Source organism: Ornithorhynchus anatinus, chromosome 14 (genome assembly GCF_004115215.2).
Source record: "Ornithorhynchus anatinus isolate Pmale09 chromosome 14, mOrnAna1.pri.v4, whole genome shotgun sequence".
Taxonomy (NCBI): domain Eukaryota; kingdom Metazoa; phylum Chordata; class Mammalia; order Monotremata; family Ornithorhynchidae; genus Ornithorhynchus; species Ornithorhynchus anatinus.
The window spans coordinates 45,250,632-45,269,369 of NC_041741.1; the positions used below are offsets into that span (position 1 = coordinate 45,250,632).

The following is an 18,738-nucleotide window of genomic DNA, read 5'->3' on the forward strand; positions in this document are numbered from 1 at the left end:
ATAAAAGACCATGCCTGTTCCCAGCATTCAACAAATATGGAGGAAAGTCTGATTGCAGCAGCTGCTGTTTTATTCTCCATTTCTGCCACCCTTCTGCCCTCCATCACCCTTTGCCCTGCTGCTAATCAATCCCATTGTAACCCAACCATCAGATGAATGACAGAATGAATGAATGGAAAGCAGCCCCCCTGGATAGAGCATGAGCTTGGGAATCAGAAAGACCTGGTTCTAATCCCAATTCTGCCACTTCTCTGCTGTGAGACCTTGGACAAGTCTCTTCACTTCTCTGGGCCTGTTTCCTCAGCTGTAAAATGGGGACAAAGAATGTGAGCACTATGTGGGACAGGGACTGTGTCCAACCAGTATAATCCCTGGCACGTAGTAAATACTTAACAAATACCATTAAAAAGGCAAGTACCCTAATCACTCACTGTTATTCCCTTCGGGGCCTAGTAAAAAAATATGCCCCTTGGCCAGATGGGGGTTAATAGGAAGAAAACTCCCCATATTTGGAAGTCACTACCTGCCTTATTCTGACATTCAGTCAATCATAGTTACTGAGAGCTTATTGTGTGCCGTGCACTGTACTAAGCACTTAGAAGGGTACATTATGACAGAGTTGGTCAAACCTTTAACTTAGCTTTTAAATCTAGAGTGGCAGTAAGAATATTAGTGGAATACCTACCTAGCGCAGTGCATAGACTAGGTAGTCGGGGAAGTACACGCCGGCAGGGGAAGCATGATGGGATTGCTGGCCACTTCAAGCACCTAGTACAGTGCTTTGCACACAGTAAGCTCACAATAAATATGCTTGAATGAATGAGCTTCAGTTGGATATTTCATAATTTGGGTGCAGCTTGTAACTGGCTTTATTACGTATTGTCCCGGTTTTGTGCCTTCGGGCTTCTTTATTACTTCTTTTTGGCACCGTACTAAGCCCTGGGGTAGGTACAAAATAATCAGGATGGACACAATTCGTGTCCCACGAGGGGATCACAGTCTTATTCCCCATTTTACAGATGAGGTAAGCAAGGCACAGAGAAAGGGAAATGACTTGCCTAAGGTCATACAACAGACAAGTATGCTTAAAACACTGAGGGCAATTAAAAAAATAATAATCAATAAGGGTAGCTCCCAAGTTACTAAAAGGCCCCCCTGATGTGCTGTTTCCACTGTGGGGCTGATGCTTTCCCCAAATGTGCCATCAGGGGTTTCTCTCCACCCCTCACTTGCCCGGACCCCTCCCCACCTCTCCACCCTCATTCATTTATTCAATCGTATTTATTGAGCGCTTACTGTGTGCAGAGCACCGTACTAAGCGCTTGGAAGGTACAATTAGGCAACAGATAGAGGCAATCCCTGCCCAACAACAGTCTCGCAGTCTACAAGGGGGAGCCAGACAACAAAACAAAACAAGTAGTCAGGCATCAGTACCGTCAAGATAAAATCACAGATATATAGATAGCATTAATAAAATAGAGTAATAAATAATATATACAAATATATACAAGTGCTGTGGGGAGGGGAAGGGGGTAGAGCAGAGGGAGGGAGTAAGGGGAATGGGGAGGCGAGGAGGGGGCTTCTCACCAGGTTGTTTTTCTGACTGCTGCACCTAAACATGGCTGGTTTCATGTGAGCAATCTTTTGGTTCACTCTATCCATGGAGCCGATGATACATGCTGAGGAGTATCCGTTAAAGAGCGTCTTTGGATGGCTTTCAGGAACAGAAAAAAGTGCGGGGGGGGGGAGCTCACCTTTTTTTTTTTTAACATATACTATTTGTAAAGCACTTACTCTGTGCCAGGCACCACACTAAGTGCTGAGGTAGATGCAAGGTAATCAGGTTGGACACCGCTCCTGTCCCACATGGGCCCCCGCCGTTTGAATCCCCGTTTTTCAGGTGAGAGCACTGAGGCACAGAGAAGTGAAGTGATTTGCCCAAAGTCACACAGCAGACAAATGGCAGAGCCGGCATTAGAACTCAGGTGCCCCGGGCCTCTGCTCTATCCACTGGGCCACACTACTTCTCTAACGTTACCTGCAATGTCTCTGACCAGAAGCCCTATGGGGTTTTTTTCCCCCGTTTGATCATTCTACTAATTTCTGGTCATTGCTCTCCCCTTTTTGTCATTTATTTTAATGGCTTTCTTCCTTGTTAGACTGTAAGCTCTTTGGGGGCGGGGTCACGTCTATGTACTCCCAAGAGCTTAGCACAGTGTTCTTCATACAGTACGCCCTCAATGAATACATTGATTAATTGACAGTGCCTCTTTGCTTCTTATTTTTTTCTGTCCATCTCCCCTTGCTTCAAAACTCAGTCTCTGACATTCATTCTTTCATTCGGATTTATTGGGCGCTTACTGTGTGCAGAGCACTGTACTAAACGCTTGGAATGTACAATTCAGCAACATATAGAGCCAATCCCTGCCCAACAATGGGCTCCAAAACCCCACACACCATCTCTCACTTGCAGTCACTTCAATCAATGATATTTATTGAACTCCTACTCTTTGAAGAACTGTGAACCTCATGTGGGACATCGACTGTGTCCAAAACAATAACCTTGTATAATAATAATAATTATTATTATGGCATTTGTTAAGTGCTTACTTTGTGCCAGGCACTGTTCTAAGCACTGGTGTGGGTACAAGCAAGTTGGGTTGGACACAGTCCCTGTCCCACATGGGGTTCACAGTCTCAATCCCCATTTTACAGATGAGGTGACTGAGGCACAGAGAAGTGAAGTGACTCACCCAAGGTCACACAGCAGACAGGTGGCGGAGCTGGGATTAAAACCCATGATCTCTGACTCTCAGGCCCCTCGCTATAATAATGTTGGTATTTGTTAAGCGCTTACTATGTGCCGAGCACTGTTCTAAGCGCTGGGGTAGACACAAGGGAATCAGGTTGTCCCACGTGGGGCTCACAGTCTTCATCCCCATTTTACAGATGAGGGAACTGAGGCCCAGAGAAGTGAAGTGACTTGCCCAAAGTCACACAGCTGACAAGTGGTAGAGCCGGGGTTCGAACCCATCACCTCTGAATCCAAAGCCCGGGCTCTTTCCAGTGAGCCACGGAACTGAGGCAAGGGGCGGAGTCGGGATTCGAACCCATGACCTCGGACTCCCAAGCCCGGGCACTTTTCCACTGAGCCCACGCTGCTTCGCATGTTATATCTACCCCAGTAATACTAATAACTGTGGTATTTATTAAGCGCTTGGCTCACTGGAAAGAGCACGGGCTTTGGAGTCAGAGGTCATGGGTTCGAACACTGGCTCTGCCACTTGCCAGCTGTGTGACTTTGGGCAAGTCACTTAACTTCTCGGTGCCTCAGTTCCCTCATCTGTAAAATGGCGATTAAGACTGTGAGCCCCACATGGGACAACCTGATTCCCCTGTGTCTACCCCAGCGCTTAGAACAGTGCTCGGCACATAGTAAGCGCTTAACAAATACCAACATTATTATTATGTGCCAAGCACTGTACTAAGTACTGGATGGATACAAGCAAATCGGTTGGACACAGTCGTTGTTCCACTTGGGACTCACAGTTTTAATCCCCAGCACTTAAGTATAATGCCTGGATTATAGTAAGCGGTTGACGAACATCACAAAAGATACACGCCGGGTTCTGTAAGCTTTTCTTCAAAGCCTCCATTTTCTTGGCTTGCACCCAGGGAAGGACGGCGGGGTTTTCTTCCAAGCAGAGCATCGGTAAGGCGTTATAATTAATAACCTCCATCTTCCCCACTCAGGGGGTGAGCCGGATTCTTGGAAAGCTGATAACGAACCACAACTTTTCTTTAAAAACAATTAGATATTTCCCACCCCCACTTTATTCTCTGATCGGCGACTTAATAGGAGTCACAAATACCGTAGCCTCTCTGTGAAAATCAGGGAGTGGGAAAGAGTCCATCCAGGTCCATCTGTTAAGTCCAGCTCTGGCAGATTCCCCAGGCAGAATCAGCCAGTCGTATTTACTGAGCACTTACTGTGGGCAGAGCACTGTACTAAGCGCTCAGTAGAGTAGACATAGTCCCTGCCCACAGCGAGCTTACAGTCTAGAGGAGAACTCACAGTCTAGGGGTTGTCAGCTATTAACCGATAATATACAGTGGTATTTGTTAAGCGCTTACTAGCGTGGCTCAGTGGAAAAGAGCCCGGGCTTGGGAGTCAGAGCTCATGGGTTCAAATCCCGGCTCTGCCACTTGTCAGCTGTGTGACTGTGGCAAGTCACTTAACTTCTCTGTGCCTCAGTTTCCTCATCTGTAAAATGGGGATTAAGACTGTGAGCCTCAAGTGGGACAACCTGATTACCCTTTATAATAATAATAATAATGTTGGTATTTGTTAAGCGCTTACTATGTGCCGAGCACTGTTCTAAGCGCTGGGGTAGACACAGGGGAATCAGGTTGTCCCACGTGGGGCTCACAGTCTTAGTCCCCATTTTACAGATGAGGGAACTGAGGCACCGAGAAGTTAAGTGACTTGCCCAAAGTCACACAGCTGGCAAGTGGCAGAGCCGGGGTTTGAACCCATGACCTCTGACTCCAAAGCCCGTGCTCTTTCCAGTGAGCCCGGTGCTTAGAACAGTGGTCTGCACATAGTAAGCGCTTAACAAATACCAACATTATTATTACTACGTACCGGGCACTGTATAATTAATCATTGGTATTTACTGAGCGCCTACTATGGGCAGAGCACTGTATTAGGTGCTTGAGAGAGTACAACAGAATTAGCAGACACGTCCGTGTCCATAAGGAGCTTACAGTCTGGAGTACGAGCTGTTAAGATTTAGGGACACCCTTTGGGATCGGGAGAGTTTGCGTATCCTAAACCAGTTGCCATTTTTCTGTGTCACTGATTTCCTCCAGGGAGTGGTCTTAAATTTCAATTACTGTTCTAACTCTCCCAGGGTGTGTTTTTGTGATTTGTATTTTTCCTCTCAATGTACTGTCCCCTCCTCCCACTTGGATTGTGAGCTCCCCAACGTCAAAAAACGTATCTTTAGAGTCCTCTCTGTTCGACCCCTCCAAGACTTAGAAGGATGCATTTAACCCATCAATTGGGATACATCTTTACAGAATATCTGAATGTCCTCTAATTTCAACAAATCCAAAACTGAACTCCTCTTCTTCCCTTTCAAATCCTCTCCTCCATCTAACTAGCAGTGTGGTCCAGTGGAAAGAGCAGAGACCTGGGGATCAGAGGACCTGGGTTCTAATCCCAGTTCTATCAGGTGCTTGCTATAAATAATTATAATGATATTTATTAAAAGCTTATTATGTGCCAAGCACTGTTCCAAGCACTGGGGGAGATACAAGGTAATCAGGTTGTCCCACGTGGGGCTCACAGTCTTAATCCCCATTTTACAGATGAAGCAACAGAAGCACAGAGACATTAAGTGACTTGCCCAAAGTCACACAGCTATGACACGCCATGTGACATTGGGTAAGTTTCCCTGTGCCTCAGTTTAATGAACTGTAAAATGGGGATTAAACCATACTCTCTTCTACTTAGATTGGGACAGCGACTGTGTCCAACCGGATAACCTTGTCCCGAACCCTGTGCTTAGAACAGTGTCTGGCACATAAAAAGTGCTTAAATGCTATTTTTTAAAAAATACAACTTTCCCATCACAGTTGGCAATACCACCATCCTTCCTGTCCACAACCAGGTTATTTTCCTTAACTCTTCCCTTTCTTTCAATCTCCATATTCAGTCTTTCATCAAATCCTGTCAGTTCTTTCTTCACAACATTTTCAGAATCTGTTCCGTCTTCTCCGTTCATATGGCCACTAGTCCGGTCAGTCCAGGTGTTTATCACATCGTAACTTGCCTACTGCATCAGTTGTCTTGCTGACCTCCCTTCCCCAAGTTTCTTTCTTCTCCGGTCCACGCTTCATACCCCGACAAAGCCCTCATTCCCTCTTCTCCCACTCCCTTTTGCGTCACCCTAGAATTTGGATTTGTCGCCTTTATTCAATCCACCCTCGGTCCCAAAGCACTTATGTACTGAGAAGCAGTGTGGCTCAGTGGCTAGAGCACAGGAGTAAGAAGGTCATGGGTTCTAATCCCAGCTCTGCCCCATGTCTGCCCTGTGACCTTGAGCAAGTCACTTCACTTCTCTGAGCCTCCGTTACCTCATCTGTAAAATGGGGATTAAGAGAGTGAGCCCTACGTGGGACAGGGACTGTGTCCAACCCGACTAACTTGTATCTACTCCAGTATTTAGAACAGTGCATGGCACATAGTAAGCGCTTAACAAGTACCATAATTATTATTATTATATCTGTAACTCATTTAGGTCTGTTAATGTCTGTCTCCTCCTAGGCTGTAAGCTCCTTGTGGGCAGGCAACGCTCAGTCCAGTGCTCCGCACAGACTTAGTGCTCAATAAATACAATCTTGATTGATCGTTCAGATCATTTTTCTAAAAGTTCGTTCTATACGCATCTTTCCATTCTTCAAAAACTGTCAATGGTTCCCCATTCCCCATATCGAGCAGAAACTCCTGAGCATCAGTTTTAAGGCACACAATCTGCTCTCTCCCGCCTACTTCTCCAATCTCTTTCCCCACAACACCCGAGCTCACATGCTTCATTCTTCTCAAACTAACCTACTCACTGTGCCTTGTTCTCGTCTCTCCCACCACCAACCTCTTGCTCACGCCTTCCCTCTTGTGTGGGATTCTCTCCCCACTTCACATCTGACAGATCACAGCTCTTCCCATCTTCAAAGCCCTACCAAAATCACATCTCCTCCAGGAGGCCTTCCCCCATTAATTTATCATTAATAATTAATAATTTATCATTTGGGATCCCCTCTCAGGGTCGCACCTGGAGAGTTCCCAGTCCTCTACCAGTCTCGGCTATGGGAGGGAGAGTCAAGCAGAGGCCTGTCCATTCCATTCCTAGCTTGGGCAGTGGCTAGCGAGTGGAAGGCCATCGGCCACAAGTCAAAACTCACCTGTACTGGGCAGCGGCGGCATGGGAGAGTCGAGGGCGGAGCCTCAGGTTAACTGCGTGGAAGGAGACAATGGTAAACCGCTTCCGCATTTTTACCAAAAAAACTCTACGGATCCACTACCAGAACGATTGCGGATGGAAGTGGGGCGTTCTGGAACAGATGCGTCCATGGCGTCGCCATGGGTCGGACACGACTCGACAGCATAAGACAACCACAACCTTTGGGACAATGCTGAGCACACGGGAGAAACTCGATAAATGCTACTGATTGATTTATTAGCATTGATTGAATGCCTGTGTGTAAAAACCACTTAAAGGTACTCCTTAAATTCTCTAATACCCCTCGATCTGATCCTGGTTTTCAAGTTGGGGAAACTGAAGCCTGAAGTCCCCCAAAAGATGAAGGGAATGTAGGTCAGGGAGCAACACTTTTACCCCTGACAAGATTTTCTTCTAATCATAAGCAATGTGGAAGCGGCCTGGATTAGTGGACAGATCCTAGCTCCAGGAGTCAGCAGACCAGGGTTCTAATCTGGGCTCTGTCACTTTTCTGCTGTGTGACTAGGACAAGTCACTTAACTTCCCTGCACCTCGATTACCTCACCTGTAAAATGGAGATTCAGAACCTAATAACAATAATAATAAATATGGTATTTAAGTGCTTACTATGTGCCAAGCACTGTTCTAAGTGCTGGTGTAGATACAGGGTAATCAGGTTGGACACAGTCCCTCTCCCACATGGGGCTCACAGTCTTAATCCCCATTTACTGAGGCACAGGGAAGGGAGGTGAGTTGCCAAGGTCACACTGCAGACGCGAGGCGGAGCCAGGATTAGAAACCCTGTCCTCTGACTTCCAGGCCCGTGTCCTTTCCACTAGGCCATGCTGCCTCCCTACCTGTTCCTCCTACTTTCCTTCATTCATTCAATCATATTTATAGAGAATTTACTGTGTGCAAGACACTGTACTAAGGGCTTGGGAGAGTACAACATAACAATAGCTAGACACATTCCCTACCCACAACGAGTTTACAGTCAAGAGTGGGAGACAGACGTTAATATGAATACATTACAGTTGTTTACATAAATGCTGTGGGACTGGGAGGGGGGATGAATGAAGGCACCAAGTCAGGGTGACTCAGAAGGGAGAGGAAGAAGTGGAAAGGAGGGCTTAGTCAGGGAAAACCTCTTGGAAGAAATGTGCCTTCAATAAGACTTTGAAGGGGGAGAGAGTTGGATTTGAAGAGGGAGGGCGTTCCAGGCCAGAGGCCGGACGTATGGGACAGGACTGTCTCGGACCTGACTTCTATCTAACCCAGGGTTTGACATATAATAAGCACTTAAATACCATAAGAGCTCTCCTGCATCCTGTCTCCTGCTCTGCACATAGTAAGCGCTAAATAAATATCATTGAGCGAATCTGGCAGGCTCCTAAACTGACTGCTTAAACTGAAAGGGGTGAGTTTCTTCCCTTTACACCCTGGCCTGGGCAAAGGTTCCACACCCCCAACTCCAGGCCCCAGGGTGACAGTGCAGGATCTTCCCTCCCACCCGCCTTCCAGCACGATGTGGAAAGCCAAACCCAAGCCCACCCCCGCAGTGAGCTCGGCTAAGGGAGCTTCATAAGCTGGGTTAATGCAGTTACTCATTCACCAATGATGACTCGTGCTTTATGCTCCTTAATAAAAAAGATTTCAGATCGACTTTTCCTCCCTCCTTCTCTCCCACCTCTTCATTTTGGTGCTTTGCTAACCTTTCCCCCCTCATTACATCCTTTCTCCAGTGGCATCTTTCAAAGGCCGCCAAGCGGGTTCACACATAAAACTCTTCTCGAGGGCCGGGTCTGCCCAGGAAGTAAAATGGACATCGTGAGGAAGTGGGATAATTGGAGGATTTGGACATTTTCTAAATTAGGCACCCCAGTGTGGTCAGTCGGTATAATGATTCTCCTATTTTCTTTCCCTATTTCAGGTGGGGAAGAGAGGGCCAGAGTGGTTAACTGATTTGAAAGCAAATCATTCAACGAGTCTTCGCCCTAAGTAGGCATAGAATCTTGATTTGATCCTTTCTATTTTGATCTGGGTCATCATCTGTGATATTTATAAGCATTTACTGTGTGCAAAGCATTCAATGGAATTTATTGAACGCTTTCTATATAGAGAGCATTGTACTAAGAACTTGTGAGAGTACAGTACAACAGAGTTGGAAGACACATTTCCTGCCTCCAACAAGCTTACAGTCTGGGGGCAGGTGGGGGAGACGGATATTAATATAAATAGTTTATACTACAAAATTTAAATATATGTACCTAAGTGCCGTGGGATTGCAGGAAGATCAAATATCAAATGCTCAAAAGTCACAGATTCAAGTGCACAGATGATGCAGGAGGGAGAGGGAACCAGGAAGAGAGGGCTTAATCAGGGAAGACCTCTTGGAAGAGTTGCCACCTTGAAGGAAGAATGGGTTACCTTCTGGTTCCCTCCTTTCCATTCCCCAGATAGGAAGCCTCTCTAGCTATAGTGTCCTGCTAAATGGCAGGAATGGGGGCAGCTGGGTTCCACCCTCCTCCACTTGCATAATCAATGAATCAATCACTGGTATTTACTGAGCACTTACTCTGTGCAGAACACTGTACTGAGCATCTGGGAGAGTACAACAGAATTTGACACCTTACCTGTCCATAATGAGCTTACAGTCTAGAGAGGTGGCATAAGCCAACTTTAGGATGGTGCCAGGCACCCAGAAGGCCCTCAGTGATATTTCACATTGTGGCCCAGTGGAAAGAGCCCGGGCTTGGGAGTCAGAGGTCATGGGTTCAAATCCCAGCCCCACCACTTGTCAACTGTGTGACTTCGGGCAAGTCACTTAACTTCTCTGGGCCTCAGTTCCCTCATCTGTAAAATGGGGATGAAGACTGTGAGCCCCACGTGGGACAACCTGATCACGTTGTAGCCCCCCAGCGCTTAGAACGGTGCTTTGCCCATAGTAGGTGCTTAACAAATACCATCATTATAATTTATTATTATCTCTATAGATCTATAATTCTATTTTTTTATATTGATATCTGTTTACTTGTTTGGATGTCTGTCTCCCCACCTTCTAGACCGTAAGCCCTGCATGGGCAAGGATTGTCTCTCTTCATGGCTGAACTGTACTTTCCAAGCATTTAGTACCCACAGTAAGTGCTCAATAAATACCACTAAATATGAACGAATGACTGACTTCCTTCAGGGAAGCAGCGTGGCTCAGTGGAAAGAGCCCGGGCTTGGGAGTCAAAGGTCATGGGTTCGAATCCCAGCTCTGCCACTTGTCAGCAGTGTGACTGTGGGCAAGTCACTTCACTTCTCTGGGCCTCCGTCCCCTCATCTGTAAAATGGGGATGAAGACAGCGAGCCTCATGTGGGAAATCTGATGACCCTGTCTCTCCCCCAGCGCTTAGAACAGTGCTCTACACAGAGTAAGCGCTGAACAAATACCGACATTATTATTATTCAGGCTTACCTGAGTGGGAGGGGATTAGCTGGCACAGTGATGGGACCCACCATTTGCCCCTCAAAGATCCAAGCACAGGATGCTTCTCCACGCCGGACCCCAGGCGGGGGGACCCCTTTGCCCTCCCCGATGGGGAGGATGGAGAGGAGAGGAGGTGCCGGTCTCCATGACAACCGCAGCCATTATCCTCGCCTACGGCTCTCAGCCAATCACGTACGGCGCCGGGAAGGGGGAGCGAGGCGGCGCGCGGGGGCCCCCCAGCGGCGCAGCCCGGCACCGCCCCACCGCCGTTGCTATGGAGCTGAACGCGGCTGTTTCCACTGAGGGAAGACAGAAAAGGGGGGGGGTCCCTTCAACGTCGCTTCCTTTCCCCACCCCCTTCGGCACTAATAAGGGGCTGGCTTCGGAGATGTTCTGGAGAGGGATAAATTCGGTGGGATTTCTCTTAGTGGAGGATCTGGAAAGGAAGGAGGTTTTTCTCCGTTTTCTCTTTTTCAGGAAGAAAGACAACCCCTGGGGTGGAGTGGTAGGGTCCGAGGCGGCAGTGCGCCTGCGTGCGAGCGGCGGCCGTCGGGGCGAGGGGAGGAGGGCGGTTTGGCCCATCTCATCCCATCCGCATTCATCCGTTTCCGTCCGTCGTCATCCATCGCCATCGATGCTCCCAGGGAACCGGAGCGGGTATGGCTCCTTGCCCCAGGCAGCTGGCCCTTCATGTCTCCATCCCCGAATAAGAATAATGGTATTTGTTAAGCGCTTATTAGGTGCCGAGCACTGTTAATAGTAATAATCATGTTTGTATTTGGTAAGCGCTTACTATGTGCAGAGCACTGATCTAAGCGCTGGGAGAGATACAGGGTCATCAGGTTGTCCCACATAATAATGTTGGTATTTGATAAGCGCTTACTATGTGCAGAGCACTGATCTTAATGCTGGGGTAGATACAGAATCATCAGTTTATCCCACATGAGGCTCACAGTCACCATCCCCATTTTACAGGTGAGGTCACAGAGGCCCAGAGAAGTGAAGTGACGTGCCCACAGTCACACAGCTGACAACTGGCAGAGCCGGGATTCGAATCCTGTTCTAAGTGCTGGGGTAGATAGAGAAGAATCGTGACTCAGTGGCAAGAGCACGGGCCTGGGAGTGAGAGGTCGTGGGTTCTAATCCCACCCCCCACCACTTGTCAGCCGTGTGACTTCGGGCAACTCTCTTGACGTCTCTGGGCCTCAGTGACCTCAAATGGGGGTGAAGACTGGGAGCCCCACGTGGGACCACCTGATGCCCTTGCATCCCCCCGATTAATAGTAATAATAATGATGATGGCATTTGTTAAGCGCTTACTATGTGCAAAGTACTGGGGAGGATACAAGGTGATCAGGTTGTCCCACGTGGGGATCACAGTCTAATCCCCATTTTACAGTTGAGGGAACTGAGGCCCAGTGAAGTGACTTGCCCAAAGTCACACGGCTGACAAGCGGTGGAGCCGGGATTTGAACCCATGACCTCTGACTTCCCAGCCCGTGCTTAGACTGTGAGTCCGTCACTGGGCAGGGATTGTCTCTATCTGTTGTCGAATTGTCCATTCTAAGCGCTTAGTACACTGCTCTGCACAGAGTAAGTGCTCAATAAATACTATTGAATGAATGACTCTCCCCACTTCACTTTTCTGGGCCTCATCTGTATAACGGGGATGAAGACTGTGAGCCCCCGAGGGACAACCTGATGACCTTGTATCTCCCCCAGCGCTTAGAACAGTGCTGGGCACATAGTAAGCGCCTAACAAACACCGTCATGATGATGATTATTATTGTTACAAGATTGTCTCACGTGGGGCGCACAGTCTTCATCCCCATTTTCCAGCTGAGGGAACGGAGGCCCAGAGGAGTGAAGTGACTTGCTCGAAGCCACACAGCTGACAGGTGGCGGAGTCGGGATTAGAACCCACGACCCGACTCCCGAGCCTGTGTTTTTTTGCCACTAAGTCACGCTGCTTCTCCGAAGGCCCGGCAGCTCCGAGCCCCGGGATCCGGCTAAGAATGAGAAGCAGTGTGGCCTAGTGGCAAGAGCACAGGCTTGGGAGCCAGAGGGGCAAGCAGAAGCATCTCCCAAGCCCCGTCCTAACGCATCTTTTTTGCCACCCTGTCTTAGGTTTGGCAGGTGAGAGAGCAGCTCAGGGAGCAGGTGGGAGATGCCACTCTTCGGGAGTACATTCAGTCCCAAAAAGACGCCACCTCGGAAGTCCGCCTCCCTCTCCAATCTGCACTCGGTGAGTGTGAGGGACCCGGGCCTGCCTCTGCCCTGGAACGCCCTCCCTCCTCCTACCCAACAGACGATCACTCTCCCCAGCTTGCAAGGCGTACTGAAGGCCCATCTCCTCCAAGTGGTCTTCCGTGACTAAGCCCTCATTTTCTCTCCTCTCCCACTCCCTTCTGCATGGCCCTTCCATTTGGATTTGCTCCCTTTATTCACTTCTAAACTGTGAGCCGATTGTTGGGTAGGGATTGCCTCTATCTGTTGCTGAATTGTCCTTTCCAAGTGCTTAGTACAGTGCTCTGCACACAGTAAGCGCTCAATAAATACGATTAAGTGAATGAATGCACCCCTCCCTCAACCCCACCGTCCTTATATAGCCATCTGTGATTTATTCATTTGTATTAAGGTCTGTCTTCCCCACTCTAGATTGTAAACTCATGTGGGCAGGGAACATGTCTACCAACGCTGCTGTATCGTACTCTGCCAAGGGCTTAGTACAGCGGTCTCCACACAGTAAGCGTGCAATAAATATGATTGACTGAATTGATGGCTGTGCTTTGTAGAAACGAAGGGCGGGTTCTTCACTCACATCCTTATTCTGTCGTCGGAAGCGCTCGGGATTTACCTTCCAGACCACTGCGCTCTCTGGTCGGCTACAGGCCCTCATCTCCCTGAACGTTGAAAAGCTGCCTTTTCTCCCACAGCTGGACAGATCCACCCGAGAAGTTGAGCTGGGCCTCGACTATGGCACTCCCACCATGAACCTGGCTGGCCAGAGCCTGAAGTTTGAAAATGGCCAGTGGATAGCAGGTGGGGAAACCATCGCGTTTTCCGCTCGGGCTGGCTGTTGAGCGGCTGTCGAGCGGCTTGACCCATTTCGCTTCCCTCTTCCTCCTCATCCAGAGATCGGGGGCAGCGGAGGCGGGGACCGCAGAGAGGCCCAGCGCCTGCGCAAGCGGAACCAGCAGCTGGAAGAAGAGAACAATCTCCTGAGACTCAAAGTGGACATCTTGCTGGACATGGTGAGGATGGGGTGGGTGTGTCTGGGACTGCTGTCATCTTCAGTGGACAGCCATCCATCAGCAGATTTTACTGGGTATTTTGCATAACGCTGTACTAAATGCATGGCAGAATATAATAGTACGATCCCTGACCTCGAACAGTTTACAGTCTAGTGTGGGAGATAGACACTAACACAATCCGCAGATAGAAAGAAGGAGGAAAGAGGTTGTTAAGGTGAGGGGTTCAGTGATAGGGTGGGTATGAAGTGCTCTAGGGACATAGAGAAGCATTGTGGCCTAGTGGGTAGAGCACTGGCCTGGAAGTCAGAGGACCTAAATTCAAATTCCGGCGCTGCCACTTGTCTGCTGCGTGGCCTTGGGCCTATCACTTAACTTCTCCGGGCCTCAGTTACCTCACCTGCAAAATGGGGTCATGGACTAAATCCAACCTGATGAGCTAGTATCCTCCCATCGCTTATGCCTGGCATATAGTAGGCACTTAGCAAATACCAATTAAAAAGAAAAAGTGCAGGGGTGGGAGTTGGGGAGATGAAAACAAGGAGGGCCTCCTGGAGGAGAAGTGATTTCAGAAGGGCTTTGAAGATGGGGAGACTGGGGTCTGGATATGAAGCAGGGAGGGAGGCCAAGGGAGGATGTGAGCAAGAGGTCAGTGACCAAAGAGACAAGAAGGAAACACAATAATAATGATAATGTTGGTATTCGTTAAGCGCTTACTATGTGCAGAGCACTGTTCTAAGTGCTGGGGTAGATACAAGATCATCAGGTTGTCCCACATGAGGCTCACAGTCTTAATCCCCATTTTACAGCTGAGGTAACTGAGGCACAGAGAAGTTAAGTGACTTGCCTACAGTCACACAGCTGACAGGTGGCAGAGCTGGGATTTGAACCCTTGACCTCTGACTCCCAAGCCCGGGCTCTTTCCACTGAGCCACGCTGCTTCTCTGGGGGTTAGCTTGAAGGGGGTGAAGAGCTTGAGCTGAGGGTGAAGGTAGAAGAGAAAGAATCAGTTGAGGGGAGGGAGCTGATTGAGTGCCTAGTGGTCGGGGGTTTGGGCTTGATAATAATGTTGGCATTTGTTAAGCACTTACTATGTGCAGAGCACTGTTCTAAGCACTGGGGTAGACAGGGTAAATCAGGTTGTCCCACGTGAGACTCACAGTCTTAATCCCCATTTTACAGATGAGGTAACTGAGGCACAGAGAAGTTAAGTGACTTGCCCACAGTCTCACAGTTGACAAGTGGCAGAGCGGGGATTCAAACCCATGACCTCTGACTCCCAAGCCCGTGCTCTTTCCACTCAGCCATGCTGCTTCTCTGTGTGGAGGGGAATGAAAAACCTACCAGCTAGACCCCCCAAAACACTGGCGGGGTTGTGTGCCCCAAATTCCAGCAGAGTTTCTTTCCATTCTGCCTTAGACTCTGCCTCCCCGACCCATATTCTTCTTAGTGTTTCCCCTTTCGACTGCCAAAATCCATCAATCAACCTAGGGGATTTGGAAGACGCTACCTCTAGGAGAGAAGAGGTGCATCTCCTCTAGAGTAGACCTATTTCAAAGCGGCCCAAGTGCGGTTTATTTAAACCGGCAAAGCACATGACCCGCTAAGAGCTTCAAGGTCTTGCAGCATGGAAACGTTGAGCTCTGTTTTAGCTAAGATGGGGCAAATAATTCGGCAAAGGTGGTAGCCTAGAGCCACCTGGGACGCTTCTCCGTCATCACCCGCCTCCTTACCCTGCTTACAGCTCTCCGAGACGACGGCCGAGTCCCACCTCATGGAGAAGGAGCTGGATGAACTGAAGAGTCATGTCCGGAGGAGGAAGTGAAGGCCAGAGAGGGCGGCAGAGGAGAGAAATCTCCCCTTTCCGGCACAGAAGGACTCGATACGATCGTTCAGCCGAGGCGGCGGATTGGAGTCAGGGAGGGAGAAGTCGGTAGAACACGGGGCTTTCTCCTCGCTTCGGCCTAGGAGACGGACTTGTAAAATACGGAAGGAATCTCCGGGCGAGGGGAGTACATGACCCGGCTTACGCATAACGTCCTTCACGAATGCAGCGGTCCGGCGGCTACCGCGATCAACCCCGTTGTGTTCTTCACACTCATCCCTACCCCGACTTTAGGCTCGTTGCAGGCCTGGTCCATAGGTAACTAGCTAACTTCCTCCTGTAAGGGAGCAAGTGTGCGGGTAAACCGCTTCACCCCAGCTGCCACGTTCTCTGTATGTCTGACTCCAGTTAAGCCCCCACTTCCTCTTACTTGTTCTTGGAGGATTTCCCCTGGATAGCCACAAGCAGAGGAGAGGGACGGGGAATCCGCCCAGCCTTCTTTTCCTCGGTACCAGCTCCCCCTGCCCTTCTCCTGTTAGTGCAATTTCCAATTTTTTAGTTTCCTTTTTTATTAAACGAGATTAAGTAAAGCTTGCCACTGCGGTGATTGCTCCCCGAACCCATCTGAACCATCATCTGTGGGGAGAAGAGTAGTAAAGTTGGTTCCCAAAAGATATAGGGAGCCCCAAGTCTGTCTTCCACTATCTGAGAGCCACTTATCTTGGTCGAACAGGGAAGTGGTGGGTCCCTGTGGGCGTAAAAGAAGGTGCGAGGGCGGGCACCCACCCCATTGATTTGTGGAAGGGTTGTCAGGGAATAGTTGAAGTCACGGTAGATTTGATTTTATTTTTTTAAATGGTATTTTGGTAAGCGCTTACTATGCGCAGGCACTGTACTAAGCACTGGGGTAGATTGAAGCTCATCGGGTTGGATACAGTCCCTGTCCCACAGGGCTCATGGTCTTAATCTCCACTTCACAGATGAGATAAGCTCATTATGGGCAGGGAACCGTGTCTGCTGATTCTGTTGTACTCTCCCAAGCGCTTAGAACAGTATAGAAAAATAAGGTTGAACAGTATAGAAAAATAAGGTTTCAATAAATACCATTGATGGATGGATGAGGTAATGGAGGCACAGAAGTGTTAAGTGACCTGCCCAAGGTCACAGAGCAGGCGAGAGGTGGAGCTGGGATTAGAACCCAGGTCCTTTTGACTCCCAGGCCTGTGCTTTTTCCATTAGGTCCCGATGCTTCTCTTGTTCACAAGTGTCTAGTGGGCTGCAGTAGCTACAAGTCCCACTGGGACCACAACATCAAGATTCCCCAATTAATCTTAATTGGTTCCCTGAAGATTAAGCAAAAAGCACTAAAGTGTAGTTTTCCACAAGAAATCATGTAAATTGCATTAACAAATTCCCATTGTGTCACAAATCTGTAGTAGTGTAAAAGTAATAATAGTCATTAAGAACCTACTGTGCGTAAAGCATGAGAGTGAGCTCTGGGAAAGAAGCGTAACAATAATAATCGCAATGCTATTTGTTAAGCGCTTATGTGCAAACACTGTTCTAAGCATTGGGGTAGATAATCAGGTTGGAGACGGTCCCTATCCCACATGGGGATCACAGTGTAAGTAGGCAGAAGGACCGGTATTTCACTCCCATTTTACAGATGAGGAAAGAGGCACAGAGAAGTCAAGTGACTTGCCTAAGGTCACAAAGCAGGCAAGTGGCAAAGCTGAATTAGAACCCAGGTCGTCTGACTCCCAAGCCCATGCTCTTTCCACTAGGCCACGCCAGGTGAGAAAAGAAATGTGGTCCCCATCCCCAAGGGGCTTACATTCCAAGAGGTTGGCGACAGGTACGACGAAAGGTAGAACAAAAATATAAAAGATGATGGTGACGATAAATCTGACGGGAACATTAGGATGGGTTAGGGTTAGGGCACTGGTAGGAGAGCAGAATTTGGAGCTCCTCAAGGCTCAGATCAACACTCACGGGCAGATGTCGCCCTTCGGTCTCGGCCTTCCCCCGAATTCTCCAGATGGAGGGGAACACCAGCAGCGTAGGAACCGGTCCTTTCCCGGCCGTAGCAGGGGCCGATGGGGGCGGATCAGTGGCACCGGAGGAGGGGGAATCGGTAGCAGATAAACGGGAACCACATCCCCCATCTGTCCCCCTCCCCTAAGTTAGAGGTCCCTGGTTCAAGTTGCAGTCTCTGTCTTCCCCCCACTTTTTCCCAGCTGAACTGCTCCAGTCCCAGCCCCAACCTGCTCCACTACCCAGTCTGGAAACCCTTTAATAATGTTGGTATTTGTTAAGCGCTTACTATGTGCAGAGCACTGTTCTAAGCGCTGGGGTAGATTCAAGGTCATCAGGTTGTCCCACATGACGCTCACAGTCTTCATCCCCATTTGACAGATGAGGTAACTGAGGCACAGAGAAGAGAAGTGACTTGCCCACAGTCACACAGCTAACAAGTGGCGGAGCTGGGATTTGAACCCATGACCCCTGACTCCCAAGCCTGGGCTCTTTCCACTGAGCCACGCTGCTCCTCTAAAGCTACTGGAAATAATAATTATGATGGTATTTGTTAGGCACTTACTATGTTCCAGGCTCTGTATTGAGTGTTGGGGTGGATACAAGCAAAAAGTACCCTGGTGTTGCTGTCCTGCCCCCCCGGTCCCTCGTCTCTCCATGACCTCGGGCAAGTCTATGTGCCTTGGCTAACTCATCTCTAAAATGGGGATTAATAACTAATAATAATAATTATTATGTTGCCATTTGTTAAGGGCTTACTATATGCTGGGTGTGAGCCCCACCTGACTGTGTCCAACCTGATCAACTTGTATCTACCTCAGTGCTTAGAAGAATGCTTGGCACATAGTAAGCACTTAAGTATCATAATGATTGATTAGACTGTTAGTCTATTGATTAGACTGTGAGCCCATCATTGGGCAGGGATTGTCTCCATCTGTTGCCGAATTGTACATTCCAAGCGCTTAGTACAGTGCTCTGCACATAGTAAGTGCTCAATAAAGACTATTGAATGAATTATTATTATTATCCATCTTCACTCTTGCCCTGTTCCCTGCCAGAAAACCAAATAATATTCTAATAAAACATCAACATTCACTAGCACTGGCATGAAAAAAATGCTAAAAAGAAGAGTGGTGTAATAGGTGGGGGAGA

The 18,738-nt window shown here is 48.6% G+C and overlaps 2 protein-coding genes and 1 non-coding gene across 6 annotated transcripts in view; 2 read left to right on the top strand and 1 right to left on the bottom strand.

Annotated features, from left to right (window-relative positions):
• Positions 1-10,611, bottom strand: part of FAM227A (family with sequence similarity 227 member A) — a 35,246-nt gene extending 24,635 nt beyond the window's left edge. For 2 of the 4 annotated variants that reach the window (XM_029079206.2, XM_029079205.2), the window contains exons 1-4: positions 10,465-10,610; positions 6,967-7,018; positions 3,620-3,777; positions 1,588-1,679 (exon numbers count right to left, since the gene is read on the bottom strand). In XM_029079206.2, the coding sequence (XP_028935039.1) occupies positions 1,588-1,679; positions 3,620-3,740 (213 nt within the window). In that variant the 5' untranslated portion in view covers positions 3,741-3,777; positions 6,967-7,018; positions 10,465-10,610. Of the gene's footprint in view, positions 1-1,587; positions 1,680-3,619; positions 3,778-6,966; positions 7,019-10,464 lie in introns of all 4 variants that reach the window. The other 2 variants (XM_039914081.1, XM_029079204.2) reach the window with 2 other exon arrangements.
• On the top strand, positions 6,819-6,956 carry LOC114816860. Its single transcript, XR_003764665.1, has one exon. It is a non-coding gene; the product is annotated as a small nucleolar RNA SNORA7 (small nucleolar RNA).
• A 388-nt stretch (positions 10,612-10,999) lies between the features above and the next one.
• CBY1 (chibby family member 1, beta catenin antagonist) lies at positions 11,000-16,146 on the top strand. Its single transcript, XM_001509666.5, has 5 exons — positions 11,000-11,133; positions 12,604-12,721; positions 13,413-13,518; positions 13,612-13,730; positions 15,472-16,146. The coding sequence occupies exons 2-5, from the start codon at positions 12,644-12,646 to the stop codon at positions 15,550-15,552; spliced, it is 384 nt and encodes a 127-aa protein (XP_001509716.1). The 5' UTR covers positions 11,000-11,133; positions 12,604-12,643; the 3' UTR covers positions 15,553-16,146.
• Positions 16,147-18,738: the final 2,592 nt, after the last annotated feature.

Coding starts and splice junctions, on each gene's coding strand:
- CBY1 (XM_001509666.5), top strand. CDS start 12,644: ATGCCACTCTTCGGGAGTACATTCAGTCCCAAAAAGACGCCACCTCGG. Junction 13,519..13,611: donor AAATGGCCAGTGGATAGCAG/GTGGGGAAACCA, acceptor CTCCTCATCCAG/AGATCGGGGGCAGCGGAGGC. Junction 13,731..15,471: donor TGGACATCTTGCTGGACATG/GTGAGGATGGGG, acceptor CCCTGCTTACAG/CTCTCCGAGACGACGGCCGA.